At 36.6% G+C, this 16153-nt stretch overlaps 1 protein-coding gene and 1 long non-coding RNA gene across 5 annotated transcripts in view; one reads left to right on the forward strand and one right to left on the reverse strand.

The window, feature by feature from the left end:
* Nucleotides 1-831: 831 nt before the first annotated feature.
* Nucleotides 832-16153, forward strand: part of LOC107749111 (partitioning defective 3 homolog) — a 45570-nt gene continuing 30248 nt past the window's right edge. Inside the window, exons 1-11 of one of the 4 annotated variants that reach the window (XM_016564189.1) lie at nucleotides 832-896; nucleotides 1451-1486; nucleotides 3864-4052; nucleotides 4762-4932; nucleotides 5658-5808; nucleotides 8241-8424; nucleotides 8658-8800; nucleotides 10175-10219; nucleotides 11423-11653; nucleotides 11798-12017; nucleotides 14822-14929. In XM_016564189.1, the coding sequence (XP_016419675.1) occupies nucleotides 834-896; nucleotides 1451-1486; nucleotides 3864-4052; nucleotides 4762-4932; nucleotides 5658-5808; nucleotides 8241-8424; nucleotides 8658-8800; nucleotides 10175-10219; nucleotides 11423-11653; nucleotides 11798-12017; nucleotides 14822-14929 (1541 nt within the window). In that variant the 5' untranslated portion in view covers nucleotides 832-833. The remainder of the gene's footprint in view (nucleotides 897-1450; nucleotides 1487-3863; nucleotides 4053-4761; nucleotides 4933-5657; nucleotides 5809-8240; nucleotides 8425-8657; nucleotides 8801-10174; nucleotides 10220-11422; nucleotides 11654-11797; nucleotides 12018-14821; nucleotides 14930-16153) is intronic. The other 3 variants (XM_016564190.1, XM_016564192.1, XM_016564191.1) reach the window with 3 other exon arrangements.
* The window catches only part of LOC107749177 (uncharacterized), a 9151-nt gene continuing 3167 nt past the window's right edge, over nucleotides 10170-16153 (reverse strand). Inside the window, exon 3 of the long non-coding RNA XR_001640997.1 lies at nucleotides 10170-10245. This is a non-coding gene — a long non-coding RNA (uncharacterized LOC107749177). The remainder of the gene's footprint in view (nucleotides 10246-16153) is intronic.

Raw genomic sequence — 16153 nt, forward strand, 5'->3', positions numbered from 1 at the left:
ACAAGCTGTAGCCTGATGTTTCTCTAAGCCGCAAGCTTCTGATGTTACTCACGTGCAGACAGAGAGAAATTCGACACACAAAGCAGACTCAAAAATGTGTGGGATAAAAACTAGAGCTAAATGAATGCATTTAAACTAAAGTCCTTTCAAATGTACTCTAATTTTAAGTATGGAACTGACGCTGAAATATTATGTAGTAGAACAGTACAGATTACAGACTGTCAGTGGAAATTAAAAATATATATCATATGATATAATATAATAAAAAATAATAATAAAATTAAATAATAATAAAAAAAATACTTTTTCCAAAAACAGAGGTGATACATTAATAACAAAATCATAAATTTGTTTTCTAAACATAATATTTTTAATAATATAATATTTCAATAATATCATGTTTTTAAAAGTTTATTTTGCATTTTTGGTAACACTTTACAGTAAGGTGTCATTTGTTAACATTAATTCATGTATTAACTAACACGAACAAACAATGAACAATACATTTATTACAGTATTTATTCATCTTTGTTAACGTTAGTTAATAAAAATACAGTAGATCATTGATAGTTCATGTTAGTTCACAGTGCATTAACTAATGTTAACAAACACAATTTTGATTTTAATAATGCATTAATAAATGCTGAAATTAATATTAACTAAGATTAATAAATGCTGTAGAAGTATTGTTCATTCTTAATTCATGTTAACAAAAGTAGTTATGTTAACTTTCTTGCTCTTTGTCAACCACTTTACAAATTAAGGAATTTAATTGTTAGAATCTTTTTTCGAGATCAGTTTATTTATTTTAAAATTTTATTTTAACGACGCCCATGGGCGGAACTGTGACTCTTCTGGTACTGAGACAGGAGGAGGCCTTTCTACCCAGAGAGATAGTGAGGAACTGTCTGTGTCTGTGTGTGTGTTTGAGTGACAGTTACGAGAGTGTTGAGGTGTGAAATCCTCCTGCTAATGTCTTCATAAAACTGTCCATCACTATATCGCACAGCATCTCTGACATTTAGAGTCTCACCACGCTTGTTTGACTAGTGGTGTGTTTGAGTCAAGGTTAAGTTGCAATTTCAAAGTTTCCATTTGCATTTCAATGAGAGCTCTATAAAGAGGACTATTTCCGTTTTATTATTTTATTTCGGTTAGCTTTTTAAACCATTTTCATTTTAGCTTTCTTCATTTTACTAGTGTTTTAAAAACGTCATTATTTTACCTCAGTTCGAAAAGGGTCAATTCAGGTAAAATTGGGTCACTTTTTACATTCATATCAAAGGCAAAAATCCAATTGAACTGAATTCACCCTCTATGATATTAACCCCAGGTGGAGTGATTTTTAGATCCATCTTTGGTTGCACTGTGTGCATGTTTGTTTGTAGAATTAAGGTATTATTATTAGTTGCAGTATTACCATAGTCCTCTCCTTCCTCACTCTCTTTAGAACACAGAACCAGCAATGCAGAACACAAGAGAATGGGTAAGAACTGCACACACATAACCAAATTTTGTTCAAAACTTTTAAAAATAAGATAAGGTAAAGATATCGCTAACTCTAAACTGTACCTTCCCACTTTATTCACTTTTTAAAGTGTCAAATTAAGAGAAAAAGACAAGGCCAAAAATGCTTATAATAGCCGGATCTGGCAACATGGCGAAGGCTGCGCCCGCGACCTCTCTCACAACTACTCTTGCAGTGTCTCGCAGCAATATAGTTCTCCATCATTTTCACACCATGAACACTACAAATTCTAGCATGCTGTCTAAATTGCATTAGCTATACATGCAGACACTCATATAAGGAGTGTTAAATTACTAATTCAGAAAACAGATGTTATTTTTGAACATGAACAATTTGCTGAGGCCCAGACCTCGGTGACCTCATAGCTGGCTATGGCCATGAATACAATGAAAATCAATAGGGCCCAGTGATGTTTATGTTCCCACTGACTTTGATTGCATGGGCAAAAACATTTTAAAATGATTTTGTGTTCTGGAAGAACACCGTCATACAGGTTTGAGATGATGTGGGTGAGTAAATTACTTCATTTTCAGTCATTTATGGATGATTATAAGCCTTTAATTAATCTGACTTACTCTCTCTGTATCTCAATCTGTATCTTTCTGCTGTATTAATAGACTATGTTGCTGTGATTTTCTCAGTAAATTAGTCATTTTTTTTAACATACTCATCTGGTTGTGATTATTAAATCTAATCACAGTTATTTGATTTAAATGTGACTTGCACACCTTGAATTCGAACATTTGGTCTGTATAGAGCTGCAGCTGTTACGCTTCAGAAACACTGTCAGTGTGAAAGCTCATCCTGTTTCTCTCTTCTTTTTGTCTGTTTTCTATGGGCTTTTTTATTTACGGTCAGTTTTGTGCAGGCGATGCAGTGTTGCCAGATATTGCTCTGAAAACAAATAAAAACCGAAAAATAAATAAAAATCTACCAAATTTTGTTCAAAACTTTTGAAAATAAGATAAGGTAAAGATATCGCTAACTCTAAACTGTACCTTCCCACTTTATTAACTTTTTAAAGTGTCAAATTAAGAGGAAAAGACAAGGCCAAAAACGCTTATAATAGCCGGATCTGGCAACATGGCGAATAAATTGCATTAGCTATACATGCAGACACCCATATAAGGTGTGTTAAATTACTAATTCAGAAAACAGATGTTATTTTTGAACATGAACAATTTGCCGAGGCCCGGACCTCGGTGACCTCATAGCTGGCTACGGCCATGAATACAATGAAAATCAATAGGGCCCAGTGATGTTTTTGTTCCCACTGACTTTGATAGCATGGGCAAAAACATTTTAAAATGATTTTGTGTTCTGGAAGAACACAGTCATACAGGTTTGAGATGATGTGGGTGAGTAAATTACTTCATTTTCAGTAATTTATGGATGATTATAAGCCTTTAATTAATCTGACTTACTCTCTCTGTATCTCAATCTGTATCTTTCTGCTGTATTAATAGACTGTTGCTGTGATTTTCTCAGTAAATTAGTCATTTTTTTTAACATACTCATCTGGTTGTGATTATTAAATCTAATCACAGTTATTTGATTTAAATGTGACTTGCACACCTTGAATTCGAACATTTGGTCTGTATAGAGCTGCAGCTGTTACGCTTCAGAAACACTGTCAGTGTGAAAGCTCATCCTGTTTCTCTCTTCTTTTTGTCTGTTTTCCTCCTCCTGTCTTCATGAAAGCTGCCCTCCCCGCCTCATTTACATGTGCTGCATTTCCTTCAGACGCAGGTGAAAATGGCAGCTGTGTGTGTCAGGGACATAGTAATGAACAGGAGAGTGACTTGAATGTAAAACTGCTAGTGCAGAGGTTCATAGTGTTTAAAGTCTATTGCACACTGTGAGATACAAATGAGCTATTCTGTCATGTTTTCAAGGGACAATTCACCCAAAAGTGACAATTCTGTCATCATTTATTCACCCTCATGTCATTTCAAACCTGTGTGACTTTATTTCTTTTGTGGAACACTAAAAGAACATTTTAAAGGATTACACTAGTGACTCTTTTCAATTCCACGGAGAAAAGAAAGTCATATGGGTTTGGAACGACATGAGGGTGAGGAAATGTCTTTGTATAGTCTCTGAACAACTGATTTGTAGTGTGCGTTCGGTTTGAGAGGTCACAAACCATGATAGTGTCTTAACATGAAGATATTTTTTTTCCTAATGCACCTGTTTCTCCAGGCTGTCCTTGTTCCCCTGTTTCCCGTCTTAATCATTATTTTGATAAAGTAAATGAAACAGCCATTTGACAACCAAGTTTTATTTCTTTCTATGCAGTCGATAATTACAGTAATGTCTCTGTCTGTTTCTGTAGAAGGTAGAAGACGAGGAGTTGGTCTTAACCCCAGACGGGACGCGTGAGTTCCTGACGCTGGAAGTGCCTCTGAGTGATTCTGGCTCGGCAGGATTAGGAGTCAGTGTCAAGGGTAACAGATCAAAGGAGGGCCACGCTGACCTGGGCATCTTCGTCAAGTCTATTATTAATGGAGGAGCAGCATGCAAGGTTCGAAATGTATACACATAAACATTTTTAGGAGATCCAGCTGAAATCTGCAGACTTTTCTCATGATTATGGCACAAATTATTCATAAGTTTGAGGTTGTTTTTTAAAATCTTTTATGCCTCACCAAGGCTATGTTTATTTGATCAAAAATGCTGTAAAATATTGTGAAATATAGAATATTAGAATTAAACTTTTTTTTTTATATATATTTTAAAATATAATTTATTCCTGTGATGCAAAACTGAATTTTCATCAGCCATTACTCCAGTCTTAAGTGTTACATAATTTTTCAGAAATCATTCTAATATGCAGTTTTACGGCTCAACAAACATTTCTTAATTTTATTGATGTTGAAAACCATTGTGTTGCCTAATATTCTTCTGGAAACGGCAATAATTTAATTTCATTATTAATTTGGATTAAGACATTTCAAAGGAACAGCATTTATTTAAAAAAGAAACCTTATAAATGTCTTCACTGTCACTTTTGATCAATTTAATGCACACTTGCTGTATAAAAGTATTAATTTCTTTTAAAATATCTTACCCCGGTATTCTTTGTAATTGATTAATGTTTATAACATTATTATAGAAATGATTGACCAGTTAGCAGTCGTTGTCTTATAGTTTTGTTATGAGTTGCACAGTGTACATATTAAATGTCTTGAATGGTGTATGAATGGTCTTCATAATCTCATTCTCTGGCGTAGGACGGAAGGCTGCGAGTCAACGATCAGCTAATCGCAGTCAATGGGGAGTCGTTGTTAGGGAAGACAAACCAGGACGCCATGGAAATGCTGCGCAAGTCCATGTCAACGGAGGGCAACAAGCGAGGGATGATTCAGCTGATTGTGGCAAGACGAATCAACAAACGCCTTGAGGTAAAGAGAGAAGAGTCAAGCAGATGAGAGTCTGAAAGCTTTGATCACTGTTCATGTGAAGGTGGAAATAGTGCTTCATGTATAAGTTATATAGAGGAAATGAAATGGCCATTCCATTAAAAACATCTTAAGAAAATTTTATTAGGAATTAACTTGCTACATCTCAACTCTCTCTCATTATTGGTCATATTTTGTCAAGATACATTTTATTTCCTCTAGTCTTGCTTTGAATTGTTTTTGAATTAAAAACAGACCAAAAAAAGCATACCTACTTCAGCACACATTAAGGTCGACCACGTGCTGTTTTCTTTCTTTCTCTCTCTAGAGAACGTCTGATCTGTTTAAAGACCAGGCAATCAGGTCACTGCATTTTGCGAATTTATCCACAAGGGCTTTCAAGAAGTATTTTCTGTAATTCTGAAGGGAAAACTATGATGGACTCATGCATTTTTGTGTCGCAGGGTTATTAAAGTTTGGCCAATAATGATGGGAATTGTCTTAGCCAGAGCAGGATCATAACTGCGCAAGATTTTCCCATCATGCTGAGTGTTCAGTGTCTGCATCTGAATGAGACAGAGCCCACCAGAGCTGATTCTGACCACTTGGTCACCACGACATAAACAAACAAAATTTAAATAGTAGCCAGTTAAATCTCTCAGAAGTGAAATTCAGAGGTTGTGTGATTCGAATTATGATGTTCTTCTTGTTGTTCTGGTTTCTGTCAGGGTGAGAGCCGATGCAGTCCTCGAGGGTTAGAGCGGACCCTGAGCCCGTCTCCTGATGACCACGAGCGGCGGATCTCACACTCGCTATATGGAATCGAGGGGCTTGATGACAACCTGAGGCCACAAGCCAACACAAATAATCGTAAAATGAGTGAGTTACAACACCAACACACTTAAAGATCTAACCCCCGGTTTCACAGACAAGGCTTAAACCTAGTCCTAGACTAAAATGTAAGTCTGAGCTGTTTCAGCTGAAAGAAACTTGCATTGACTGATCTTATTAAAATATATCAGTGCCTTTGTTTTGTCTCAAGATGCACACCAGTAATGTTTTTTTCTAAGCACGTTTATGAAAATTGCTTAAATGTCTTAATTGAACTATGATCTAATCCTGGCTTAGTCTAAGCCCCGTCTGTGAAACCGGGCCTAAATGTGTCATTTCTGTGCTAGCCTGACCTGGTTTGCTTTTTTTTAGTCCGTTTAAGCTAATCTTATTTTTAATCAAATGCTTAATAATTAATTTAATATTAGTGTTTTTAGCATCTTTTATATATTTTCATTTCACTATATATATGATAAAGTAATAAATTAAATTAAATGAAATGAATTAATGTTTTTTATAATGTTGATAGATAGATAGATAGATAGATAGATAGACACAGACAGACAGATGATAGAAAATGAATGTAGAATTTCATTAAAATAACACACATGTAGATATCTATCTATCTATCTCCTTCTATCTATCTATCTCCAAAAAACTTTGGGTTTGGGAATTTTTCTTTTCTTTTTTTCAAGAAAGTAATTATTTGCTTTATTTTGCAAGTTAACCATCACCAGATGCTCTCTGCAATCACATTTGAACGCAGCATCAGGTTTCAGAAGTAGAATTGGCATCTCTGGGCTGCAGTGTGTAAGAAACATGTGGTCTAACACAAAACATATGAGTGTTACCCTGGACAAACAGATGCAGAGCTGTGGAGGTTCACTGAGAGCTCTCTGTGTGAGAGAGAGAGCCCAGCCGGAGCTGTTATCCTGCCTGTCAACAACTGAATCCACTCATGGGAAATGACAATAGCAGGGTGCCACACACAGACGTGCATATGCTTTTGCATTTACTCAATATATATGCAGAGTCATGCTCATACCATACCATCCATTTACACTCACACAGACAGGCTTTCACTTGCGCGCTCTCCACAAGCACTCCTGCAGAAAGATCAGAATGTGACTGTGTCCATCCATTTAAAAGACCTGTTTTCAAACCTTCCTCAGCAAATGTGTTAGTAATGGGGTAATGTAGTTGTTTGTGTGCTGATTGGATTTGGATCTGCTTGAGTGAGGTTCTCTATGAACATACAGCAGGTTAATGTCTCATCTTCAAATGTTATGAAGATTTGAATTGCTTTTTTAATTAATTAGTGTATTAGATATTTATGTGGTGGAGAGAACTGGAATGCTTTAGTTGCCTTCCGGAAGTAAAAATCCCATCCATTTTTGCCATTACTAAATTGATTTTTTTTTTGTGATAACTTGCTTATAAACCCTAAAAAGACAGAGGTACTGTGAACTATGAGGTTGTTAATCAGTGGCTATCAGCCCACGTTATTTCAACTCAATTTTTAAACAAACATGTTTAACAATGGAATTCCTAATGGAAAAACTACATTACCTATGATTCTGTAAAGAAATCTCCACCAATGCACCTATATTTTTATATTTTTCCACTAATTTTTTTAATTCAAAAATGTAGTTTTCATTCCTTGTTAAAGCCATAAAGTACACACTCTTGTATCTGTCTTTTTTCCTTTAAATCCAAGTTTATAATGTTATGTTTTGATTCATGGCTTATTATGCTTTAATTAAACCTTTTCTAAAATCTCTATTGGAAAAATAAAAGTACAGTGTTTAACGGAAAAAGATATTCAAGAACCATTAACAAGCTAAAGAGCGTGAAGAGAATAGTTTGGTTCCAGTATTTCTTTAAAAAAAGCACTTTGTTCCCAACCATAGTGCATTTTGTGATCGCTTACATCCCACGCGGTTTCACTTATTGAAGTATGTACTGGAAAAAAGAAAGTGTTTCTCATGGGCTTTATTTTAGACTAGGGTGGGAAATTTCTGAGCAGATTAAAAACACAAACAAGCTAACAGCACTATCTCTCTAAAATGCATGCTTTCTCTCAGTATTTACTGGAAAAAGGGCCCTTTTTTTTGCACGAGATGATATAGAAAATCAGCAATGCAAATTGCTTCCAGGCTGTATGTAAGAGCAAGCAAGCATATCCAAGTGAAGTGGACTCTACACCATGTCTTTAATTTGTAAATCTCTCGACATGCAGAGCACGACACAAATGATTCACTGTTACTCGTGATTCTCTGTGACTTTGACCTGCTTTGCTCAAAATGAGGTGATTTATTTTTGCGTGAATTATAAATAACACTTTGTCATCTTTATTTTTACCATCTGCACATCATGAAACCCCCACCATGATCAGGATTAGCTGTATTACTTGATTACTGTGTAATAATAACATAATTTGATTGTCCCCTACACCCCTTCCTGCTCTTATCTCGCTGTAGATCATTATCAGCTCTCGCCGACAGTGAACATGCCTCAGGATGACATGGTCATAATTGAAGACGACAGGCCACATGTTCTCCCCACCCAGCTGTCTGACCAATCGTCATCCAGTTCTCATGATGACATAGGCTTCGCTGTGGAGACGCCTCCGCCGCCACCCTGGAACCAAGAGCTTCCCAACAGGTAAATAAAAGTGGACAGTTTAGAAAGTTTTGTAATTTATTTAGTGAAGTATCTATTGTCTTTGTTTCTATTTCGAGCATCAACTATCTGACTCTTCTGACGAGCTTCCTGCTGTAATTGAGTCCATGGCCTTTCCTTTGTTTGTCAAAGGAGCCTCGGTTATTAGAACAGGGCCAAGGGCTGGACACTGTGCTGTGATTTAATCTGTCTCTCTTTCTCTCTCCTTCCCTCAGCACTTCCAGTGCTATTGACGAGGGGGTGTTTCAGAGGGAAGGCTTTGGCAGGCAAAGCATGTCTGAGAAACGCACCAAGCAGTATGGAGACGCGAGCCAACTTGACATCATCAAGACCCGCAAGTCCAAGAGCATGGACCTAGGTACTCTAAAGATTAATCCTAAATGCAGTGCTTGGTCTTAAATACTTTAAACCTCGACCCAAAACACAGTAGTTAGGCCTAGATACTCTAAAGGTCAGTCTTAAAAATGACCTTTAGTCACATTGAAAGAGCACAGTAAACACAATAGTTAGAACTAGATACTCTAAAGGTCAGTCTTAAAGACAGTGATTGGACCTAGATGCTTTAAATGTCAGACCCAATCGCTGTGACTAGATCTATGATACACTAAGATACTGTAAAAATCTGTCCCAAATACTTGGAGTAAAAGATCAGCCCCAAAAACAGTGATTGTACCTAAATACTCTAAAGGTCGGTCTCAAAAACAGTAATTGAACCTAATTACTCTAAAGATCAACTCAAAGCACATTACTTAGTCCCAGATACACCAAAGGTCTGTCCCAAACACAGTTCTTGGACTTCAATACTGTAAAGGTCTATCTCAAAAACAGTAATTGGAATAGGTCAGTCTTAAAAACACATAATTAGACTTAATTACTCTGAAGATCAACTCGAAGCACATTATTTAGACCTAGATACTCTAAAGGTCTCTCCCAAAAACAGTACTTGGACATAAATACTCTAAAGCTCCATCTCAAACACAGTAATTGGACCTAAATACTCTATAAAGATCAGTCCCAAACACAGTGCTTGGGCCTAGATACTCTAAAGGCCGGTCCCAGTAAATAAATTCCCACCCCGAAATGTAATCCATTGCTCAAGTTACTTTCCTCTCTTTATAAGAGCACTTCTCAGAATGCCTCTCATTCTGGGCATCACCATTCACCACTCCACCGTCACTAAGTCTGCACTGGTCTCCCTTGTGCATGTGCTTTCTAATCTGAACACTGTTTCCACTCATCCAATTCAGCTGGATGTTCCTCACTTACCGCTTTACCACTGAAATGGAGCTGGTGCCAGTGTGCAGACAAGGCATCCTGATTCCTGCAGAACCTTCCACTGACTCCAGAGCCAAACGATAACGTGTTTGTTTTATTTGGAGTTTTTCACATTTACATTTATTTTGCATAATTTCTGACATTAGTGATTTCCCGATTTTGAGATCAGCACGTTAAAAGGGATGAAGTATGAATTACATTATTCCCACCTTTTCTTTGGAGGGAAACGTGTGGAATGAGGTCAGTTTGGGCACCGGCACGGTCTCAGTGGAAAAGTGATAACTCTGAATCAGTAGAATCACTGTGGAAACACACCGTTTTGTTAATGAGCACTGACTGATTGGTTCTGTCGTCTGATTTGTTGATGGTGATACTTGCCTGGTTGCTTGCTGCATGTTGAATGGTCAAACTAACCGTCCTGTCGATGTATGTGTATGTGTGTGTGCCCCTCACACAGTGGCTGATGAGATTAACCTCACACACTACACAGAAAACCACCCAGGTAAGCATGACCACTCCTGCACTTCTCTTCCACACTGAAGGATTATTAAATCCTTGCCTGTTTTTCTTCAGTGCTGAGATGATTTTTTTCCTGCTGTTTCATCACTGATTACTTTCCTAGTCCCGTTTGTCACCACTCTCATAACCAGAACAGCTTAAAAACTGGTTACAGCATTCATACTCTGCAATTTAGCAATGAAATGATCCAGAAAGCACTAAAATACACAATTGATATTTATATGTTAATAAATTTTCATATTTTTGAAAGAAGTCTATTATGCTCATATAGAGCCAGCATTTATTTGATTAAAAAAACAGTAAAGTGGGAATATCGTGGAATGTTATTACAATTTAAAATAGCTTTTTCTTATTTGAATATATTTTTACAAATATTTTAAAATTGAATTTATTTCTGTGATGTTAAAGCTGAATTTTCAGCAAACATTACTCCAGTCTTTAGTGTCACATGATCCTTCAGAAATCATTCTAATATGCTTGAAAATCATTCTAATGGTGCTTAAGAATTTTCTTATTATTATCAAGTAATTTCTTATTATCAATATTGAAAACAGTTGTGCTGCTTAATATGTTTGCTTTCAGAATTCTTTGATGAATAGAAAGTTCAAAAGAACAGAATTTTATTTGAAATAGAAACTTTTGTAACATTATAATTGTATTTTTTTTTTATCTCACTGACCCCTTTTATTTTCATTTTTACATATATTTTCATTACATATATTATTGTATTTTTGTATATTATTGCCATGGAGGTACAACAGGTTGTAGTGGTGTTGTAAAGCTTTTTGTTATGAAAATCTTATTAAATTTGATAAATTTTATTGTAATATTGCAGTATTACAAACACATAACTGTATTATATTTAAAAATAGCAGGGGCGGTCTGACACGCTTCAATAAGGCAGCGCTGCGTGATGAAGATAAATTCACACAATCTTTTCTGGCCACCACTTGCATTCATTTATCTTCATCACTTAATACAGAAACGCATCTTCACATCTTCATGGCTGACTACAAATGATAGCAGCTCATGCACACACACACACACACACACACACACACTCCACATAGCGTTCAAATAAATATAGCTGCTTTTATCAGCGTTACGGTTGAAATTTGTGGCAGACAGACTGCATGCATGACTAGTTGATTGTGCTTTGTGGTTTAACTAGCGAACTGTTCCTCAGGCTCTTCCTCACATGATGTTGGCCCGTCTCTCGGCCTAAAGAAGTCTAGCTCTCTGGAAAGTTTACAGACTGCCGTCGCTGAGGTGACGCTCAACGGTGACATGCCTTTTCACCGGCCACGGCCACGCATCATACGGGGGCGGGGCTGCAACGAGAGCTTCCGAGCTGCGATTGATAAATCGTACGACAGGCCAACAGCCAATGAGGATGAAGAGGAATGCATGGATACATGTACGGCTGCTCCTGATTGGTTTAATCAGCGAACGCACTAAAATTTGGCAAATGTTGAGATAACGGCTGTGAATTTGATTAGCTGGTTTAACTTTTGTTGATTATGACTGATAATAACAGCTTTCCATTTCTTTTTTTCTGTAGTGGAGGAGGACACTGAAGGAAGCTCTCGATCGGGGCGGGATTCGGTTTCCACGGTAGCTGATCTCACTCCGCTTCCCGTCACCGAGCAACAGCTGATCAATGGCAACCAGCCTCAAAACGAGAAGAAGAAAGAAAAAGGGGGGAAGGACAAAAAGAAGCCAGAGAAAGAGAAGGGTAAAACAAAGAAAGGAATGCTCAAGGGTCTTGGAGAGATGTTAAGGTAATTAAAAGCAGATCTGAACAGCTTTTTGTGTCAGATAAAAGCGACTAAGAATAATGATGATAAGAGCGCAGATGAGCCCAGAGCACTTTTTCTTCATGTCCTTAATTACCTCAAAACCCAACAATAGAATAAAAAGCCTAGTGAGCTGCCCACCGACGCATCATAGGCGTGTTCCCGTCTCAAAGACTCTTTCACCAGCAAAATTGGTGAAAGATGTGAGTGAAGAAAATGAGTAGTGTTTGGACAGGCAAACCTTACCAGCACATTACTAAGGTGGCAGGTTGCAGTGCAATTGCAAAGATGTTCTGGGTGGTTTCTGGTGTGTTGTTAGGTGGTTGCTAGGGTGTTCAAAATAACACATCACAGAGTTTCTTCGTTATTCTCTTTTGTAGATATCGCCTGAAGTTGCCTTAACAAGCTTCATGCTGCCTCATGAATTAAGAAGGCTTTGTTTTAGCCAAAACATTAGATGTCCTTGACGGTTATAGTCCCAGAATGCATGAAATAAAAAATAAAAAAATTGATTATAAATATTAAAGGGGTGGTTGATTGCGATTTCACTTTTTTAACGTTAGTGTGTAATGTTGCTGTTTGAGCATAAACAATATCTGCAAAGTTACGACACTGAAAGTTCAATGCAAACGTAGATATTGTCTTTTAAAATGATGGCAGTTTAATGCCTGCAAAACAGCTCGTAGGGACTACAACGAGTTACTTCCCGGGTTTGTGACTTCACAAACCCTGATAAACCCCGCCCCGGGAACATGCAACAAGGGGGGCGAGGGCATCTGCTTTAGAGAAGAGGAAGAGTAGTTGCCTCTCTCTCTCTCTCTCTCTCATTCAGATCATCAGCTCCATCAGTGAACTGTGTTCCAATTATACATTTTATGTGTACAGACTTACAGATATTTTTCACATAGCTATGAGAAATGTTAAACATGGACGCGTATGCGGTTGCTGTACTGTATTAAAGCTTTAACCAGGATGAAACCGTATATTAAAAGCTAACATAAGCAGTAGCATTTACAAATAACAACGTATCTAAACGTATGAGACAACAACAAACAAAAAAACATACCATTAAGTTGCACAGGTTCTGCGCGATCCTCTTCACTAATATTCTCTGTGCCTCATTCGGGCTCAAATTGATAAGCAATATTGACGACGCCATTGTTTACAATACAACTGGAGCACATGCACTGAGCGCGCTCTGGCGGTTTAGCGAATCACAACACACTTGGCTAGCTAACCAATCTGAGCCCATCGCGTATTTCTGAGGGAGGGGCTTCATAAAAGCAGGAAATCATCAGCGCGTTTATATGAGAAGGAACAGAGCGGTGTAGAATAAAGGTAAATTATGTGAAATTTACTAAACTAACTAAAAATGTGTCAACCACCCCTTTAATTACTGAAGTGTTGATAGAAAAGATCTAAATGAAAATGTGAATTTTCTGTGCTTACATCATATAATAGCTAGACACAATATGATTAAAATTTGAATAAACGTTGCTAATTAAGCTTTTTACCATTTAAAAGTTTGGTGCCAGTAATATTTTCCAAGTTTTTTTAAAGACGTCTCGTGCTCACCAAGGCTGTATTTATTTGATCAAAAATATAGTAAAAACTGTAATATTGTAAATAGTAATTTTCCATTTTTAATATATTTTAAAATGTAATTTATTCCTTTGATGGCAAAGCTGAATTTTCAGCATCATTACTCCAGTCTTCAGTGTCACATGATGCTTCAGAAATCATTTTAATGTGCTGTTTTTGTGCTCCGTAGTAGTAGTTGTGTTGTTATATTTTATATAACTTTTGATCAATTAAATTGATTTTATTGAATAAAATATATAAAAAAATCTTACTGATTCCAAACTTTTGAAATAGTGCAGTGTACAGGTACTGTATGTAGACAGTAGACAGCAGTGCATCTCACTAGTATTTGGACTTCCTGTAATAATATAAAAAAATAATGGGATTGAAATCTAATCATTAATATTTATAGGCTGTGCGTTTGTGCTCTGTGGAGTGACAGTATGTTCCTGAGCTCTAGGCAGAGTGGACAATCACATTCAAGACACGAAGGAAAAGTTTGAGTTTCCATGAAGTTTAGTGTAGACTGGAGGCGAGAGAAAGCAAGAACACAGCTCATTTGAAGCTTTTTGAATCTGTCAGCAATAGATAAATCATTTTTGAAAACGTCGAATATTTTAGACTGCTTCTGGGGCAGTGGAGTGTTTTAATGGCTGTCATCTGCCTCACTGAGCCAAAGATACCTGCTACATATTAATGAGCGCTCTACATATTAATGAGCTCCGCCAAATATCAGAACACATAGGCATACAAAGGTATTGAAACTCCTTTCAGCTTTCTCGCACACACTTCAGTCCTCGCACATGTCAGCGGAATATTAATGAATTGATATGCTTGATAAAACAAAGATTTGCAGAGAAGAGAAGACTTTTCGCGCTCTCTGCTTTGCAGAGTTGCAAAACAGTGATTAGTTTGTTAAATGAATTAGAATAGATGGATTAAGAGCTTTAACGGTGGTTTAATTAGAGCAGACAGGTTTAAGGTTTTTTTTTCAGAAGCATAATGTAATGAAAATATATTTATTAAAATAAATAAATAATGTCCATTACAATTGAAGGGAAACATGACTAGTATTTTGAATCAATAAGCTTTTAAATGCACTGAAATATATGCACAAAATGCACCAAATAAACTGTTATTGGGCTTTTGAACAGTTAATTGAGAAGAATGTGACATCAACTTGTGACATGTGTTTGTGTGTGTTAAAGGTTCGGGAAATACCGAAAGGACGAGCGTCTGGATGGTCCGAAGTGCAAGGCAGAGGAAACTCATGCATCGGAGGAAGAGACATGCAGAATGAGACAAGAACAAGAGAGGTACACACACAGAGTCAGAGCTAATCTTAACTATCATCAGCCTCTAATCAGAGGCATTTCCTGTCACTTTACCTGCCAGCCGTACCCACTTCCTCTAACCTTCTTCCTCGGTGATTGTTTCAGTCCTGTTGTTTGTGTCATTATTGTGTTTTGTTAAAGCATTATGATGCTTTTATATTTTGTGTGTGTTTGCATACTAATTCTTTAGCTAAGCCTAATATGTTTTAGTTGTTTTAAGTTCATTGTGTGAATGTTCACCTGCAGGTGTGTGTATGTTCATGTTGTTTTATTAATAATGCCATGTGAACCCCCTCCCGTTTCCCCTTCTGTCCTGTGAGACCATGCTGAGAAATCCCCACTCTTTCAATCTTTTTCTTAATCTCTCTCTCTCGTACACACTCATTTATCATCTTGCTTTTGATGGGGGTTAGAAAGGTGTTTCAGTATGTTTTTAGGACCTATGAAGAAACTACTGATTTCAGGTTTAAAGGGATAGTTCACAAAAAAAAACTAAATTTTGGCATTGTTTACTAATCTTCATGACTTGCTTCTGTGGAACACAAAAAAATATTTTTTTGTCTATACAATGAATGTTAATGGGGTCTAAACAACATTAGGCATTAGGCCTTTGTGTTTCTGTTGCAGTTTTTATTTATACACACACACACACACACACACACATTCTGTATATGTATATATACATTTCGTCATTTAGCAGGCACTTTTATCCAAATATGTATGTGCATATATATAATAATTTTCTACATCATGTATGTAATATACATATATGCATGTTTATATATTATATATAATGTTTTGGATTATTTACATTGTATATATTTTTGCATGCAGTGTTGCCAAAGCATCAGTATACAACAAAAAGTGACTAAATAAATAAGATGCTAGAAATGCTAATAAAACAATGTAATATTAACTATATTTATATATTAATATGTTTATTTTTGTATATATTATTGCATACATTGTTGCCAAAGCATCAATAAAAAAATGCCAGAAATGCTAATAAAAGAATTAATTTGATTTTAAAGGTGGGGTAAGCGATTTTTCAAAAACGCTTTAGAAAACTGATTCGGGCTGGCTAGCAAAACAAATTTGTAGCCAATCAGCAGTAAGGGGCGTGTCTACTCATGATGTGGAGGAGAGAGCATTCAGTGCACAGGACGGACATTAGCCGAGCGACAGAAAGATAGAGATGGCGGATAA

The sequence above is a fragment of the Sinocyclocheilus rhinocerous genome, unplaced genomic scaffold, assembly GCF_001515625.1.
Source record: "Sinocyclocheilus rhinocerous isolate Xijiao unplaced genomic scaffold, SAMN03320098_v1.1 scaffold919, whole genome shotgun sequence".
NCBI classification, from domain to species: Eukaryota; Metazoa; Chordata; class Actinopteri; order Cypriniformes; family Cyprinidae; genus Sinocyclocheilus; species Sinocyclocheilus rhinocerous.